This window comes from Hippopotamus amphibius, chromosome X (genome assembly GCF_030028045.1).
Source record: "Hippopotamus amphibius kiboko isolate mHipAmp2 chromosome X, mHipAmp2.hap2, whole genome shotgun sequence".
Lineage (NCBI taxonomy): Eukaryota > Metazoa > Chordata > Mammalia > Artiodactyla > Hippopotamidae > Hippopotamus > Hippopotamus amphibius.
In genome coordinates, this window is record NC_080203.1 from 18,792,729 (window position 1) to 18,811,969 (window position 19,241).

Sequence of the window (19,241 nt, forward strand, 5' to 3'; positions counted from 1 at the left end):
TTTTTTTTTTTTTTTTTTTTTTTTTTTATAGAGGGAAGGAATAAAGATCTGAGAACTGAAAAGTATGGAATCATGGAAAAAACCCTATGATCCAAAGACGATGGTGATAGGGTAAGAGACAAGAGATCTGCAAGCATGCAAGACACTGCTACTCCACTACACCTAAATCTCCATATTCCTGTTCACCCCAACGGTTTTAGCTTCTGAGGTTTCTTTTCTAGAAACACAGAAACCTTTTAAATGGAGGCTAATATAGAAGATTCATTTAAGAAAACTGTTACAGTCCACCGTGCTAGAATACACATATAAGTGCCCAAAATGCATACAAATGGCACCCATGGATCAATTAACCCACCAGAGGATTGTCCCTCGTTCCCTCCCTTCCTGTCTAGGACAAGCTTCCCACTGTGCCCCTGCTGCATTTCATTACTGAGTGACTCTTATGTGCTTCATCTTTAAAGAGATAATGGGACTGGCATGGGAGAGCCCAATCTGTCCTTAACTGAAAATATCACTGTCAACTACATAAAATTCCCAGAGAGGCTACAAATACATACCCTTAGTGTCTGTGTTTTCATTTTATCTACATTTCTTGAGTCTGGGTGAAAAAATGAGAAGGGAAATAGGAACTTTGTTTATTCCTATTTGCCTATCCCTAAACATTTTGAAAACCTCCAGGTAGCAATAAGAACTGCAGCTTGGTACAGGAAAAGAGGAGTGAAAGCTGAGTGAAAACATGTAATGAGTGGGCTGCAAAAGAACAGCTTGGAACAAGCAGGTTGAGACCATAAGAAGAGAATGCGGAGTGGCTAATCACCAAAACTGGGCTCCCAAGAGGGTGAGAGTAGGAGTATTACTGAAGCAGGAAGTCCGCCCTTAGCACTTAGTGGCTTAGCACTTTGTGGCTTCCTCTCTGCAGTGAACTTCAGATCATTCATTAGGACCCTAGAATGGAGTTTTGGGGAAACGACCATTCCTTCTACATCCAGCTAGGCCCCAAGTTCACCACACTCGATCATATTTTCTCTTCACATCATAATTTCAACCAGGCTCTGTCCTTTAACTGTTTTCCTGTACCCTGATCAAATACCAACTAAAGTGAGAATATTAGAATCATAAATTTTTAGAGGTAGACTGCACCTCAAATGAAAAACAGCAGATATCCAATTTTCAAAAAATATATGCAAAAAATAATAAGTCTGGAAGGATACATGCCCAGGTAATAATTTATTTACCTGTTATTTTAAACTTAAAATGTAGCTTTAAAGGAAAGAAAAACTATTATCAGTTTTAAAAATGATGCTGATGAAGCAGGGCCCTTATAGATCATCTAATCCTGCACTATACAATATAACAGCCACTAACCACATGTGGTAATTATTCAAAATTAAATAAAATTAAAAATTCAGGGACCTCCCTGGTGGTCCTGTGGTTAAGAATCCACACTTCCACTGCAGAGGGTGTAGGTTCGATCCCTGGTTGGGGAACTAAGATCCTGCATGCTGCATGGTGCGCCAAACAAACAAACAAACAAAAAAAACAGGCCCTCTGTTGCACAAGATATATTTCACAGCCTCACAGCCACATGTGGCTAGTGGCTCTGTATTAAACAACACTGACATAGAACACTTCCATCATCACAGAAAGTTCTGTTGGTCAGCACTGCTCTAAACACATCAAATATATTTAGTACAATAGGGTATGAGAAAAGATTGAAGGGTTAGTGCTGATATTTAATATCTGGTATTTCCAAGTGCACTGTTTTCAAACTTTCAGAAGTTCTTGCATCCTGTCTTTGTGCTTTTCATTCCATGTCTGGCTTCGGACTAGGATCTGATAAACATGTTCCATAAAACCACTCGTCGAGGCCTGGAAGACAGTACCTTGCACACGACAGGTGGTAATGTGTTTGCTGAGTGAATTATTCAATTTCCTTAGTTTTTTAAAAAATAAAAAGTTGTGGTTTCATGGGGCCAAACCTGACCACTACTTTCATGTTCTGCTAATCATGGTGCTTACATAAAACCTACACTGCCCAACAAGGACTACATCAAAGTGAAAATCCACAGGCAAGGGTTAGAAAGTATACTTTTGACCATAGTTCTGTAAGAGTTTCCTTCTACCATGGACAGTACACATCCCCATTCCTGCCAGTTTAACTGAACAAATTCTTTCCCCCATCCATGTCTATGGCCTTAGTTCAATAAGCAGGAGAAAGGCATAAATCACTTCACTTGCTTTATATGTATAGAAATAGATTTACATAAGATAAGCTTTCGACTATCTAGTATCAACATCAAAGCGGTACATTTACATTTAACTTCAACTGTTCTGAAGAAAAAAGCATACCTTAAAGCAATTGACTAAATGCATACAGAGAAAAGAGTCAGACGGAAAGCTACTGACCTCTTCTTAGAGAGACACTTTAAGAAACTACTCCAATATTTTCTGAATATTTCTTTAACAAGCTCACTCAAAGCCAGCTTCTTACAAATAACAAATCGCTATAAAGTAATTTGTACCTTTGATATACTAAACAGATAGCCTAATCAAGCCACTAATCAAGTGACTTCCAAGATTAAGACTGAAACTTACAGTTTTATGAACCTTGACTATAACTGAGGAAAAAATCCCATAATTGGCAAAATGAATTCTTTGTACACAAAACTTCTGAAGAAATAATAGGAATCCCATATTAGAGGATCCAAGTCAGTTAAAACTTTTCCCAAATAAGACTCTCAGTTCTACACAGAATTAAAGGCCTGTGTTCAAATCAAAGACCTGTATGATCTTGGGCAAGTCACTTAATCACTCTGCACTTCATTGTTCTCAAATGTACACGCAGATAATAAATCATAACTTAAAGTTTTCTGCAAGATTTAAAATCCTAAGAGCAATTTCATTTTAACATAAGCCATTTAGTCTGGAGCCACCATAAATCAGGTGAATTTTTCCTTTGCTTAGGGCCCACAAAAAATATTCCCACAAAAAATCTACTTTTCTGACAACTTTCCCTCTTGAGGCTTTCTCATTTTTTGAAATTAAACTATTTTAGTAAAAACAATTTACTACAAAATTGGACTCACAATAGAGAAAATACATTTGCACACTTATCAACTGTTTCATTTTTTTTAATATCACAAAGCCTTAGGGATAGAAAAGGTCATTGAATATATAGTACTACATTTTATTGTTCTAAGATGTACATTCACATTTTAATAAGAACTAAGATTTTGCATGCCGTGTGGTACAGCCAAAACAAACAAACAAACAGAAACTAATAGGAAAAAAACTAAAAGTAGAAAATGGAATTAAAATGTCAGTGTTTCTGCCACTTCAAATTGCTCTATAACTGGGAATTCCCTGGTGGTCCAGCGGTTAAGACTCTGTGCTCCCAATGAAGGGGGCCTGGGTTTGATCCCTGTTCAGGGAACTAGATCCCGCATGCCACAACTAAAGGTCCCACATGCCACAACAAGGCAACGAAGATCCCGTATGCTACAACTAAGATCTGGTGCAGCCAAACAAATACATATTTTAAAAAAAAATCTCTCTATAACTACAAAATACTCTTAAAAAGAAAATACTAAACTCCCCTCATTTTTTTAAATGAGCATTCTTTTCAAAGAAAGAACATTCTGCACAAGTGCCCAGAAGAAAGAAGTATAAGTCATAAAGTAACAAAATTGACTTTTATGTGTATGCGTGTATGCAGAGGGGTGCTTAAGAACACCAAAAAGAGAAATGATGCCCTGGACTCTAAGCCCATGTTTTGCCTCTAAACGACAACATATTAAAGGCTGGGTAGCTATGCTGACTAGCGTAATTAAATCTTTGTGTAAATCAGCAAAACAAATAACTTCTGTTGAGTAAAAATCCAAAGTTTGTATTTAAGCAAATCTTTAATTCATGCGAGACTTTGACAAGTTAAAAGGAGCTTTTAAGTATGAAGTAATGTAATGACATATGAGCACAAAGGGTTTTAACAAGATAGGGAAAATGTCTGTGATAATACTTAAATGGCTGTCCAATCACCCACAAGACTGATGAAAATGGGGAAAAGGTCAAAGACTTGGGTCAAATAGATGATTAACAAAGAGAACGGAGGCTGAAAGTTAAATGTAGATAAGTGGTCTTATTCTCAATGAAAATGTAAACATAAGGCAAGTTTCTACAAAGATGCACTACAATACTGATTCATGAGACAGCAAAGATCAGACATTCATTCTAATCCTTGAGGAAACTAGGAAAAATCCTATTTTTAAGGAAAATAGTAACTCTCTGGAACTACAACGCCAACATGGAACCAGGAAAAAAAAGCAACAGTATGAAGTAATAAAAATGAAACAGTCACACGATTAAAGAAATTGTGGATGATGAAATTCACGTGTAAAGATGACATGGCTTTTGGTTCACCCCGCAAGTGTCAATATTCTGAAGCATTTGAGACTGTGTGACACAGACAGGGCAAGTGTGACTCAAAAGTGGTTTCTTCAATGTGCTCTTGCTCCGTACACGCTTTCTAAGAGACAACTGGTGACCCACCTTATTACTCACACCTAATTCCAAATGACTTACGACTCCCCTGCACGTCAATCTAGCTCCAGAGAGGATATCTGCCCCCACTAAGTAGAGTCAAAAGAGTATGCCCCAAGTCTCAAGAGCAATTCCTAAAAGGGGTTTTTAAAAATCAAAAAAAAAAACAACAAAAAACTAAACCTTTAAAATAAATAAGCATAGGCGACTAGTTTGAAAAAGACAATATTCACTTGGATACAAAGTCCTAGGGAATATATTAGAAAATCTTACTCTGACCAAGTGAAATGAACATGTAAGTATAGCATGCAGAGCTTCAAAAACATACAGGAAAAACTAGCTGCCATGGGTTATTTTTGTTTTGTTTTGTTTTTTATTTCAGCAAAACATAATCCTTCACATTAAATTGATGTTAATTTGAATTTTAGCATTCATACAGTTTTGTTTTTATTTATTATGTAGATCAATTTTGGTTCTTTAGTTGTATAAAAGTTATAAGCAAAGGAATTTATATATAACCAGTTAAAGCTGATACATACAGGATGCGTATAATACAACTACCATGTTTATCTGAAAAATGTATTAAATATACTTACACAGTAGCTCTTCAGTCTGATAAAATCTACAGTCATAGGAATGGATCTATCACTATTTCTGTTCAGTGCTTTGATGTAATCCAGCAAGTCAGCAAAGAATTTATAGCCCCCCTTGAGCACACAGAGGGCCACGATGTGATGGCCTCCCATCTCCTTCATCACATCTCGAGCCAGCCGTTCGGTCCTACGGAAATAAAATCAAGAATTTAACAGAAATTAAAGTATATTATAAAAGAAACATATAACTTTATAACAAACATCCCTTAAGGATTAAACTTCCAGGGGAATTCCCTGGCGGTCCAGTGGTTAGGACTTAACGCTTTCATTGCTAAGGGCCTGGGGTTCAATCCCTGGTCAGGGAACCAAGATCCCCCAAGCTCTGAGGTGCAGCCAAACATTTAAAAAAAAAAAGGGGGGGTTAAACTTGCACAAAACACATCCTTTGCCCCCATGAAGTATATCCTTGCTCATAAAGCAAAGATAAAAATTGCAAAAATCTTCAAAATCCAAATGTACTGTAACATCGATCATAAATTTTAAAAACTCAAAGTAAGATACAGGTTTCACCTATCAAACTGGCAAATTCTGATAATACAATATTAGAAGAAATTGTGAGGAAAAGAACACTCTCGTGTTCCGAGTACAAGTTAATACAACTTTTTGGAGGATAATGTGGCAGTATCAAAACATTCAATAAACACCTTCCCCTTGTCCCAAAATTTCCCCATGGATAAAGTTGAGCAACCACCTAAACATCTATAAAAGGATGTTCCCTTCTAGCATGATCTGTAAAAGCAAAATAATGGAGACATCTTGCATCTATCAATAAGGAACTGGTTAAATCAATTATGGTACAGCCAGAAAATGGAATGCCATGCAATCTTTAAAACATATGAGAGAGTTCTGGATGTATTAATATGAAAAAATGTCCAATAAATTTTAGACCTATATGATAGTAATACCCATCTGTTAAAATATATAGTGTATGTACATAGCCAGTATATAGGGAGGAAATGTGTACAGGAGGCTGAGAGAACTTTACTCTTCTTGTTTAAGCCTCTATAGTTAGAATATTTTAGAATTCTAGAATATAGTGATTTTAGAATATAGTTATAATATTGATATTATAATTTTAAAATAAAAAACAACAGCCAGACACACAAGGTAAGCATTTAAATACCAAGTAAAGTTTTTCACTGCAATTCATTTAATGGGAAATTTTCAAGCTAGATGTACATAATAATCAAAATCTGACCTTGCATTCCCGTGATTCAGCCGCAGTCCATTACCCTGTTCAGGGTTGGGAAATCAAAGACTTTGTGCCTGGAGTTCATTCTTTCAATCTCCCTTCAATATTTACTTTATTCTACTCTCTCCAGATTCCCAGTATACCATGACATACTGGGTAATCAGTAAGCTCTCTCTCCCTCCGTCCCTTTTTTGTCAAGAGGTCTTTTAAAATGGAAAGCATCTATTATGTGACAAGCTGATCTAGCGTATGTTCAAACAACAACTACTTAAAACAGTTGCTGACACTTGAAATTAATACAAGAAAAAAACCAAAATTTCAATTTAAGATCGTACTAACCTGTCCATAATTAGTCCATGAGGAATAAACACCTTTTCCAAATCTTCAGCATAATGATTAGGTATACAAAATAAATCTAGGTCATAACCCGGTTCATCATCACTAATCTGAAAAAGAAATATGGCTGTTTCAATGAGAGCATTTCAGGATACAAACGCTTGACTGAATTTAGATGTTTAAAAACCTTAGCCTATCACAGAAATTTAGGTACGAGATATCAAGAACTTTATGTAACTTCGTAGGTATGATAATGAATTATAGTTATATAAGAAATCAGCCACATGTTTTCGAGATGAATAGTTAAGATTACAGAAGTAAAATGATATGATGTGAAATTTTCTTTAGTTCAGCAAAGAGTAAAAGAAAAACTTTAAAGAGCCAACACAAATGTGGCAAAATCTTGATACTATTATAAATGTGTGATGAGTATATGGGGATCCATTATATTATCCTCTCCACTTTTGCATGTTTGAAAACTTAGTAAAAAAATGCTTAATACAGTGTAGTGTAACAAATTAAAATGTCACAGTGAACAAGAAAAACTGTTGTTCCCCACCTCAAATCCAAACAGTGTCTCTCATATCACAGTAGGAAAAAAAAATCATCAAAAAATGCTAAATGATTCCTTAAAACCCCAAACTTCTACAAAAGTCTGAGATTGTTATAATCAACTCATGAGATGCCTCCATAGTAGATACTCTAAGGTTGTTTGAGTAGGACCACATATTGGTCATCTTGATATGTCCAGTCCCTGGAATACAAAATGTTTAATAACACTGATGATGTGGTACCTGTGGTGGCAAAATGTACTATGATTACAGTTTTGTAATTATATAATTGACCTACACACACAGAAAAACTATAACAAAATCAGAAAAACTTTTGTCTTGGGGAGGGGATTTACAGTAGTTTTACTTAGCTCTTTATACTATATATTCCAAATTTTCTTTGATGAGAAATATATATACACGAAGTATGGGGAAATTTTATAAGATATATAAAAACCAAATCTACAAACAAAAAATTGTAATACTAAAAAGAAAAGGAAGAGGAGAGAGGAAGAAAGGATGGGTATGGAGAATATACCAAACAATGGTCAACTGTAAGAAGTAGGGACCTGCCACTTTCTACACTTTGACCTGGTTTTTTTCTTTTTATTGTCAATTTCACTTTTTTAAAAAAATTATAGTTGATTTATAATTCCCACTCAACATTATACCTAAAGCTTATTAAAAGACACAAACCAGAATTATAAATCTCTGTCTCACATGAAATTCAAGACTAAATAGCTTTCAAATCACATTCAAGAAGCTGATGACATGAACTTTGACAGTTTACAAGAAATATTGGTCAAACCATAATTAAATCTTGCTGGATCAGTTAATATCTATTGAGCACCTCCTCCTTTAGTCGGCACTATATTAGATGCTTAAGGACAAGTAGCTTGGTTTTCAATAAATTTTTAAGATATATATTTAAGATGCAATTATTATTCACAAAATTGATAATTATATTCTAAGAAATTTGAGGTTCACGTCATCTCTCTTTTAGTCCCAAGAGCTCTGAGTTTCCCAGACTCTGGTGGAATTCCAGGTACTGTCATGTCAGACTGGTAGTAGCTGTGCACCGCTTCTGCCTAGAGCACATGGCCAGCAGGCTGGCGGCGACAAGGGCAGGTGGACCAGGGCATGCCCACGGGCAAGGTCCAGTGGCACGTAGTGCACAGGTGCTCACTTGGCACGTGGTCTGAAGTCAACATTGATTTGTTTTTAAACAAATATGTGTTACTTTCATACACAGGAAAAAAATCCTATGTGGAGGGGGAAAAGATTATGCCAGGTCCTCTAAGGTGAAGTACCAATGTATCCACTAAACATTCAGATCAGGCTTATTTCAGAAGACATTTACTACAAAAAGAATGGGAATGGGACATTTGTGTCACCTACAGGAGTATTTTAAGCAAGCGTTACTTTTATAATGCTTCATAACAAGCAAGTATTACTTTTCTAAATTTTATAAACTGAAATTTAGTTAGTTTTGGGAAGAGATAGACCTTGCTAGATCCAATGAGAAGATAAACATGGATGTCAGGCTCATCAGAATAGATCTGCTATTACCTGACAAGAATGAAAACGTACCATTTCATAGTGCTTTAAAATCAAGATCCAGAGCGCCAAAATGGCTTCCCTGAGGCTTACTCACCCCTTCCTCCCAGTTACTCACTGCTTCTGCCACAAGCACAAACCAGGACCCACCCAGGACTCTTTGAAACATGCAACACTTATAAAGCCTACCGCCTCGTGAAAATGGCTCAGTGCCTGGCTATTGGTTTTGCAGGCAGCCTAAGGACTTCAAGAGTCCTGTTTGTCTCAATCAAAGCCAATATGAATTCTGCCCAGAGTTCATCCCAGACATGCAGTCTAACACAGACAGACCAGCAGGGATGTATCCCCAAATAGGAATTCTCTGTCAACACGCCAAATTAATTTCCAATTCAGGGACTTCCTTGGCAGTCCAGTGGTTAGGAACTTCATGCTTTCACTGCTGCGGGTCCGGGTTCAATCTCTGGTTACGGAACTAAGATCCCACAAGGCACATAGCATGGCCGAAAATTTTTAAAAATTTTAAAAAAATTTGTTTCCAATTAAAACAGTTTTATTTTCGATCAATACTATTAGATTTATATATCATTCAGTGTAAAAGGGATGATTTGTTATTTAAGCATTAAAAAAAAAAAGTCAATATAACTCTTCCCAAAAGACAAAAACAAGAATTCAAAAAACTTGTATCACTTGAGGTACTTTAGGTGTAAATTCACAACTTTGTTATAATTCACTGTAAATACATGGCCTATAATTATGGGGGGTCCTAATGTAAAAAACACATGATTTGGCCATGCATAGATAATTTTCACAACTGGGCAAAGACTACAAAGACTACATGAGGGTGCATTATACTAATACATGTACTTGTGTATGTTTCAAATAAAGTTAAATAAGAAGAAATTTATTTAAATGATGACATGGCACCGACATCAATTTTTCTCAATTTTACATGTAATGAAAGATCCAAGTCCTAAAAATTCATATTTAATGATCAAATATGTATTAGAATGTGAATTTAAAATGGTGAGGACCTTACTCAGAACCTGTAATTCTTATTACCAACACTCAAATATTTACTGAGTACCTCCTATGTTGTACATACTAGAGAGGATTAGATAAATTCGACACAGCTACCCTCAAAGAGCTTACAGTGTAGTAGAAGACATGACATACACATGAATAACCATAAGACAGTGTTAAACTATTTTAAAAACACAGGAAAAGTATTATGGAAGTTTAAGAGGGTGCTCAAACTCTCACTCAGAAGCCCCGCTTGCACCTAGACCGCTGATAATAAGAAATAACATAAGATATAATTCAATAAACAGGAAGTTGTTTTAATCATCCCAAACCCCAAAGGTTCATATTAAACAGGCCTAATAATCTCAATCTCTAGAAGAACTAGACAGAAATATACTTGGTGGCCTTTAATCTTATTAGCCCTTATTTGTTCCATCTGATATTGGTTAATATCTGATATTAATTAACCCCATCTAATATGGATTAGTTAACAATCCAGTGGGCACTTTGATAGGAAGGGATTGTAATATATTTCATTACATAAAAATACATTCAGCATCCACCCTGATTAAGACACTATGTAATAGATTTTGTAGGGGCATACAAAGATGATTATAAATTTAGAGCCTTCAGGGACTTCCTAGGTGGCGCAGTGGTAAAGAATCTGCCTGCCAATGCAGGGGACACGGGTTCGAGCCCTGCCCTGGGAGGATCCCACGTGCCGCGGAGCAACTAAGCCCGTGTGCTACAACTATTGAGCCTGTGCTCTAGAGCCCGTGAGCCACAACTGCTGAGCCCATGTGCCGCAACTATTGAAGCCCACACGCCTAGGGCCCGTGCTCCACAGCAAGAGAAGCCACTGCAATGAGGAGCCTGCGCACCACAATGAAGAGTAGCCCCCGCTCTCAGCAACTAGAGAAAGCCCGTGTGCAGCAACAAAGACCCAATGCAGCCAATAAATAAATAAAATAAATAAATAAATTTATAAAAAAAAAAAAAATTTAGAGCCTTCAAAGAGCTTATAATCTAATGGAAAAGACATATATACACACAACTAACTACACAGCACACTAAAGCCTGTAATCTGTACCAAATCTAATTTCACAAGACCACAAACGTGTGATTATCAAAAGCAACTATACACACTAAAGATAAACATGGAACCCAAGGTCACTCAGCACCAATGACTCCCTCCTAAAGCAAAATCAAACTTAAAGTAGTCCTTATGCTGTTGCCTAGGTTGTAAACTGAGTAAACTAGACTGGCACGTCTGACATTGAATTAGCACAGTGTTCTAAATCAACTAGGCGATAGCAATGCTCAACTTTGTATATGAGTATAAATCCCATGTGTTTTATTATTTGTGACTTGGTGATGCATGGCTAAGCATGTGGTTATTACCAACACCTTCTGAAAGAACTGCATTAGTCTGCCATAACAAAATACCCTAAACTGAGTGGCTTTAACAACAGTAATTTATTTCTCACAGTTCTGGAGGCTGGAAAGTCCAAGATCAAGGTGCCAGCAAAGTAGGTTTCATTCTGAGGCCTCTTCTCTTGGCGTGTAGGCAACCATCTTCCAGCTATGCGTGTGGTGGGGCTAGGGCTGGGGCTGGGAACTCTCTGGTGCCTTTCTTAAAAGACCAGGGCCCCACCCTCACGACCTTATCTAATCCTAATTACCTTCCAAAGGCCCCCTCTCGAAATACCATCACATTGGGGATTAGAGCTTCAACATCTGAACTTAACATAAAATGCCTAAAGATCATGAAGAAGGTCCTAGACGGCTTTGGGGAGGCCCCAACCCCAAAATATTTGGGGGAGAGCTCTGGAGGGGGCTGAAAGTGGTAAACAAATGAAAATGTGGTTTCTCTGCAGATCCACCTTTCCTATGATCTCCAGTTCAGCCAGAAATGGCCAAAGGATAGCTTATTAATAGCTCTCAGTTACTTACCATTTACCCAGACAGTTCAGAAATCTGACTGCATCTCAGAGCTTTAAAGCATGGCTCTCAAATTCTAACCTATCTGTAATATACTTGTTAATGGTAAAATCTACAAGGCACTTTTATTAATATGAAAGATTATTGAAAAATGTAACATTACTATGTATCTTTTGTCTAGAATCAGTCAATCTTTTGCTATCATAAATTACCAAAATAATTTTATTTTCCAGTAAAACTAGAGCCACGAATTCTTAATAATTATATGTGTCACATCTAAAATAATGGTTTTCATACATGAAAAATTTTATGGTTTACACATAAGCTGTCTAATTACAAAGATACATTATCTAAAATTACAGTAAGCAAGGAAATTAACTCGAGCTAAGAAAACACATGCAACATCAATTCATCATCTGTGAGCAGGACTGCTTAAGCTTATTTGTGGTCGAAAAATGACAATGTTCGTGGGCCCAAACAAGACTAAATGGAAGTGAGGAAGTGAGTCTTAAAATGTGAATTAAAAGATATACAGTAATAGATAAAATATTTTATTTTATTCCTAGTAACCAACAATAATTCCAAGCTCCTAGAATGGGAAGAAATGGCTAGGTGGCATATTTTCACCTTTTATATTCAGACACTTCAAAATTCTCAAAAAACACCAAAGCAGATATGACATCCCCTTGGGATAATTTGTGATAACTCAGATAACTACTGGTGCATTTATTCCTAAATGTGAAAATACCTTAAGCTAGTAGTATGTTCATTTTCCAATTTTATATTAGCCTTACAAATAAATTGCATGCATCACCTGCTTGCCCTCCTTTCTAAGGGTTAAAGAATTTGATTTACAAGAATCTAAGGGTTACAAAAATTAAAATCAGCATTCTGTTCAACTCAGATAAGTTATTACCTGCTTCTCGGTAAGTGGGCCCATAACTACTATGTATATGTGCAAGGACATGCATTTATCCAACATTATCATCTTTCCTTTCCAGTGTGTGCAATGGAATAATAGGCATGTTAATTCTGGGCAAAATATACATGTCTATCAATTATCAGAAGCACAGTGTTGAAGATAGTAGTTTCATAGCAATTTGAAGTGTTTGTTTGAATTCTTATTAGTAGCAAATTATCCAAAATGTCAGTAATTTGGTAGCCACTGGCAGGAAAATAACAATCCAGTCTCAATATTGATATTAACGATGCTGGCTGACACTTTCATAGCATATAAATCGTACTGATGCACACAATATACAATTACAGATAGGAAGAAGAGCACACTAGAACATCTTTAGCATCTCTTCACACAGGAAAAATGACATGGCCCAGTTACTGCCTAGTGAACTACACAAATCTAAAAGAGAACTCCAAGACCCCTCTTCTCTGCTGATGTGGTTGGTCCTTTTGTCTTTTTCCCATCTCCTGCCTATGGACTTTCTGCGATACCTAGATACAAAAAAAAAAAAATGGACAGAAAACAATTAAGACGAATCTACAGTATGCGTGTCACGTTAATCAATTTGTAGACTGAAACCCCCCACACTCAACTGCTCCATTTCTTCGTGGTCACCAAGAATAATTTTGGTCTACACTATCAGTCTAAACCCTGTTAACAATGATAGGGTTGTGGACCAAAAAAATGCACTATTGTATTAATTTTGTGAAAATTATTAGCAGGGTAAGATTTAAGTCCAGTTAATAGGGGTTACATTTCTAGCACTACCATCCTGAAATTTAGAAGATATTTTATCCACATAATGTATATCTGATGCTTCACAATAACCTGCAAAAATTCAGAAGCTTGTTCTTTGTTCAAGTGTGTCCAAGTTTACCCTGGCAGTTTAGAAAGACAGTTACAAGTAGCATGGGTCATATCAGGCAGATGTGGGGGTCAAGTTCATCTAAGTGATATTGGGCAAGTTATCAATACTTCACCCATCTGTGCCTCCAAGGTATGTGTTTATCTACCTCCCTCGTAGAGTACCTATTATGTATCTGTAGGGTATTTATATTAGATAATGTTGCAAAATATTTATTGCAAGGCCTAAGGCATAGTAAGTACTAAATAAATATCTACTACTGTCACCATGAACCTAAAAGCGGAGAGGTTAAGAGCAGACTCTGGGGCCAGATAGCTTAGATTCAAATCCTAGTATTGCTGGATAATCTTGGGAAAGTTACTTAACCTCTCTGAGCCACATAACTTTTTTTTAATAAACATCTGTGTAAAGGGCTTAGTAACCAGCACACAGTAAGCACTATTTAAATGTTTGTTATTGCTAACATGCAGACAATTTCTGGGAAGGAAATAAAAAAAGGAACTGGAATTGGCAAACCGAAAACACAATGAACATCTTGATGTTCGCACAAAACTAACACCCAGTTCTAGCAAAAATAATTCGCTGTATGCTGGTGCAGGCATTGGACCCCAAAGCTTAAAAGCATCTAACCTCCTCAGCAACTGAATAAAAACAGCTGAGCACCTACTATTAGCATAACATTTAAGTACATAGGTCCTTGAGAGAGACCTAGGTTTGAGTCTGAGCTCCTCTTAATAACTGTGTGGTATGGGTATGTTACATTAAGAGGTTAAGTTTACTTAACCTCACTGAGGCTTCAAGGATCCCTCATCTGTAAAATGATAATCATACTTTTGTTAGAGGGTTGTTTTGAGGACTAAATAGGACTATGTAGGTAAACACAAGGATAGATATAATTATTGTTCCCAGTCAGGGACCATGCAAAGGTGGTTCATTCACAAAGACCAGCTATCCTTTCAATAACTCCATGAGGTAGCTAGCACCTCAGTTATACATAAGACGCTTAAATCCAGAAAGGTAGTTACCCAAGGCCACACAGCTAGTAAATAGCCCACATAAGCAGGATCTCAGGTCAGACTCCATTAAGAGCACTGCGCTTTAACCTAAGTCACAATGCCTAATAGAATCCTCCCTTTTTTAGGGCTCGAGTGGTTAAGTATTTAATTTATTCATCCAGCAGACCATTATTGAGAATTTCTTACATGCCAGGCACTGTACTATGCGCTGGGGTTACTGCGGTGATTCCTGCCCTTATAAAGTTTATGTTTTTGTGGGAGAGACACTCAACAAGTAATAAGGTAACTGCTAAAATAATAATAATAAAATAATAATAGTAATAATGCAGGCTATAGCATTTAACTATTGAGGGGGGGGCTATTTTAGCAACCGTGATGAGAAAGGGAGGTAAGGGGAGGGAGCAGCTGGGCTTGTTCGAGAAACAAGAACAAGAACCAATGAGGTTGGAGACAGGATACCAGAGCCGGATTATGGTGCTCATGTCCTTGAAGGTAAGGACCAGATTCGCATTTTTTGTCCCCTGCGGCATCAAAGAGCATAGGATCGGGATTCAAGCAGATCTGATTACGAGGCCTGGCTATCTCTGGGCCGTGGGAAGATTACCTAATATCGGTTAACTATTTTCTACGTGTGTAAAAAGGTAGACATGGTTACGGCTGCCAAGGCTGCCGTGAGGATGCAATGAGGCAATGCGCATTCCCACAAATATTCATTACAATGTTTGCAGAACTAGGTGAAAATACCAGTTCCCGCATGCCTCCCATGTGGTCGTTTCCGTGCCCCAGGGCCCTCTCCGGAGCTGTCCCGAGGACCTCACCCCCACACCCCAAATCTACAGAGAAGAGCCCCTCCTAAGAAAGCCCCCACCCTCACCCCGGCAGATCATTCCCGAAGTGGCCCACGGCCCCTCCCCATAGCACACTCACAAGCGGCACATGTCAACCAAAACGCCATTTCCACCCTGTTCTCCCACACGCCGCCCTCCTTCCTGGGGATCTCCGGAGGCGGCCACCCCGACCTCACCGTTCCGGCCCCCCGCCACCCCGGTGTGACGCGCGGCCGAACCCAGGAGGCTGCGGCCGCCCCCCGCCCCCCGGCCCCGGGCCACTACCGCCCGAGCCCGCACTGCGGCCGCGCGCCTCCGGGGCCGGCGGCCGCCGCCACGGGCCTGACGGGCCAGGCTGCTCACCACGACGCTGGGGCTGCGGGTCGCCATAACGGAGCCGGCTGGCGCGCGGGCTGAGGGCAGTCTGGGGAGGAGGAAGCCGGCGGCGGGGCCGAGCAGGAGGCGGAGGCGCGGCGGGAGGCGGCGCCGCACGAGAAAGCCAAGAAGTCCGTACGAGAAAGCCGAGAAGTCCGCGCGAGCGCTCTTCGCCGCCGCCGCCGCCGCTCAGAGCCCAGGCGCCGCAGGCCCCACCCCCGCCCCGCCCCGCCCCGAGGCCCCGCCCAGGGCCGCCCGCGCGCTCCCCGCGCGCCTCCGTGGGAGCTCGCGGGTGTCCACGCTCCGGAGGTGGCCGTGGGAATTTTCTTCCCGAGGAAGCGGAGACTCCCGCGTAGCCTCTCTCCCTCTTTCCCTCAGTCTCGCATCCACACGGCTCCCAAGTTCCCAGACCTGTCGCCGCCCTCCTTTTTTGCCAGGGACCCTACACTGGGTGCTGGCTCTTCAGGTTCCTGTCACCACGTGGCTCCTCTAGCCCGGCGTCCCCTTCCCAAGACCTTGGGCTGCATTGCGGCTTCCATTTTCCTGACTCGTGGCCTAATGCTAAAAAAAATCTTTAACTGGATGTGAGAGTTGAGACCTAGAACCCTAGAGTCAGCCCCATCGGGGTACAGATCCGAGGGGAACCCTTAACTGTTCTGTGAACTTGTGCGAATCAGACTCACTGAGCCTCCCTTTTTCGTCTCAGTAAAATGAGGATATTAACAAGGATTGTTGAGGATTAAAGAAGATGATATGTACGTATAAGGTGTGTGCATATGTGTATGTATATATGGTGCAGAACTTAGGACAGTGCACAATCAGTAAATGAGAACTATCACCTGTACAGATCTTTATTCTTTGCCACCACAATTCCTGATATGGAACTGGGTGAAAAAATCATCCCGTACTTTCCAACAGCTCGGGTAAGCGAATAAGAGTTGTTCCAGTCCTAACGTGCTCATCTGTGTAGCTCCAGTACCCACCACATTGCTCAGCACAAAGTTGGTGGCCTCCATTAAGGCCACCAAGGGATGTGTGATGGTAGATTTGTGAAATGGGGCAAGTCACTGAACTGGGAGCCTCAGTCTCTTTCTCTAAAAAACAGTGCCGCTATGAAATTTTTCTTAGGTATTTTTGATGAACATGAGTGCATTTCCATTGGGTATAGACTTTGAAGTTCATATCAGCACATTTTTATTACTTATTCTTTTAACGTTGTTTCACTGGGAAGTTAATTCAGAGAACTTTCGGTTATACATTTGGCCCCTGACACATGCGGACTCAGCCACCCACACTGGTTTCTAAATTAGGTACCAATACTTCAGAACCCTTCCAGCTTGCTTCTGGCTTGCAGTTTCTTTCTCCAACCCCTATGCTGCCACATACTCCTGTATTTTAACAAAGATTTGAAATAAATGGTGAAAGCCCAGTGATTTTAAAGACAAAGAAACACTCAGTTTAACCCTGTCATTCTAGGTGACAACTTGGAGCTTTTACTTGTGTTTAAAATTTAAAACAGCAAACAGAGGGCAATCTACAAGACGTAATCCTTTTGTTTGGTTATTGAGAATCTGGGTCATATATGAAATATTTTACTGAATTTGGACAATATATTTTAAATTGAAAGGTATTCTTTTAAATTTTTGTTTTAAAACTAAAGATGAAATCAAGAAAATAATAGTTATCACTAATTATTACAGAGAATAATTTTGTCAGGTAGACAAAATAATTTTCTCGTATGATCTTGTCATTCTGGGTGTCAAATATGCTAGGTATGCCACCATTCTTTACTAGAATATCTGCATGCAGGAAGAAATAAAGAAAGCATGAGTATAACCCAAGATTCCCCTGCCTTACTCCTGCCTTTCCAGAAGCAATTTTGTAATCCACTTATGTGGACACAATGAGGAATTATTTCTGCACCACAACCAATTCTGAGCATACTTCTGCTCCACGTGTTTCTTCATTTAGTAAGAACCTTGTTTTTACCATGGTGCCAGTGGCTCACGAAAATTTGCATTTCTCTGAAAAACAATTATCACTGCAAAAATACTTATCCTAAATGTTGAATTTTCAAACTGAATTTACAGTAGCTTTCTCAATGTCAGATGTTTCTCCTTCGTCAGAACAAATTCCCATTAGCTTTACTTTGATTCCATGAATTGGATGAGAAATTGAACCATTACTGGAATTAACCAATGTGATGGTTAATTTTTATGTGTCAACTTGCCTGGGCCATGGTGCCCAGATATTTGGTCAAACATAATTCTGGATGTTTCTGTGAAGGTGTTTTTTGGATATCAACTTCTAAATCAGTGGACTTTGAGTAAATCAGATTACCTTCCCTAATGTGGGTGGACCTCATCCAATCATTTGAAGGCCTGAATAGAACAAAGGCTGACCTCCCCTGCAAGCAAGAAGGAATTCTGCCAGCCTTTGGATTGGAACTGCAACTCTTCCCTGTGTCCAGCCTGCAGGCCTTCTCCATCAGATTTTGGACTGTTCAGGTCTCCACAACCTTGTGAGCCAATTCCTTAAAACCTCTCTCCCTCCCTCCCCCCCCCCCCGCGCGATTGCGCGCGCACACACACACACACACACACACACACACACACACACACACACACACACACACACACACCCCTGTTAGTTCTGTTTCTCCGGAGAACCCTGACTAATATAACTGATTTTCGATTTGAATCATCTCATGATATCAATATAAAACTGACATCATTTAACTGTGAAGTTCTTCTACTAGTAGAGCTACTTACTAAAAGGTATTGTTTCACTTTTCATCACGTACAAGGAAACTTGAAATCAAAAATGAGTAAATGAATTTTGAAGAAAAGTTATTTGATCTAAATGAAAGTCATTCATGAGCAATATGTAGCGACCCTCTCTGCAGCTGCACCTCATTAAATCATCATCCTTGCCCACACCGTCTTCTTAAAATAACTACAAACCTTTGAGGTAGATGCTGCTGCTGTCTCTGCAGACACATGTCTTCTGGTTTTCACGTGGTCAGTGATATCACTCAGCCCCAGCCGTGTGTGGATGATAATTATCAAAAATGTTTTGTTCATGTTACACACTCATGACCAATTTTCTTGAGTAACAAATGTGGTATTTTTCATTAGTTATGCACGTTAGTTTTTTGAACTCATGCTGAAAGGGTGGACTGCAAATTAAAAAAAAAAATAAGGGTTGTAGATTTGCAACATATAATGAATGACATAACCATTGTACCAGGAGCATTCAGATTACTTGCTGTATTACGTTCTATGGCAGGACATATTTCTGTCTCTGTTTCCTGAATATATTTTACATACATGTAAATATGTCGTTCCCTATGTCCACTGGCCTACTGACTGGTGGCCTAGCAGCCTCATGTATCTCGCAGGTTTTGGCATG

General features: G+C 39.0%; 1 protein-coding gene across 1 annotated transcript in view; it reads right to left on the minus strand.

Moving 5' to 3' along the window:
* HPRT1 (hypoxanthine phosphoribosyltransferase 1) overlaps positions 1–16,024 on the minus strand; it is a 30,747-nt gene extending 14,723 nt beyond the window's left edge. Inside the window, exons 1-3 of the mRNA XM_057718972.1 lie at positions 15,819–16,024; positions 6,721–6,827; positions 5,133–5,316 (exon numbers count right to left, since the gene is read on the minus strand). Of these exons, the coding sequence (XP_057574955.1) occupies positions 5,133–5,316; positions 6,721–6,827; positions 15,819–15,845 (318 nt within the window). The 5' untranslated portion in view covers positions 15,846–16,024. The remainder of the gene's footprint in view (positions 1–5,132; positions 5,317–6,720; positions 6,828–15,818) is intronic.
* Positions 16,025–19,241: the final 3,217 nt, after the last annotated feature.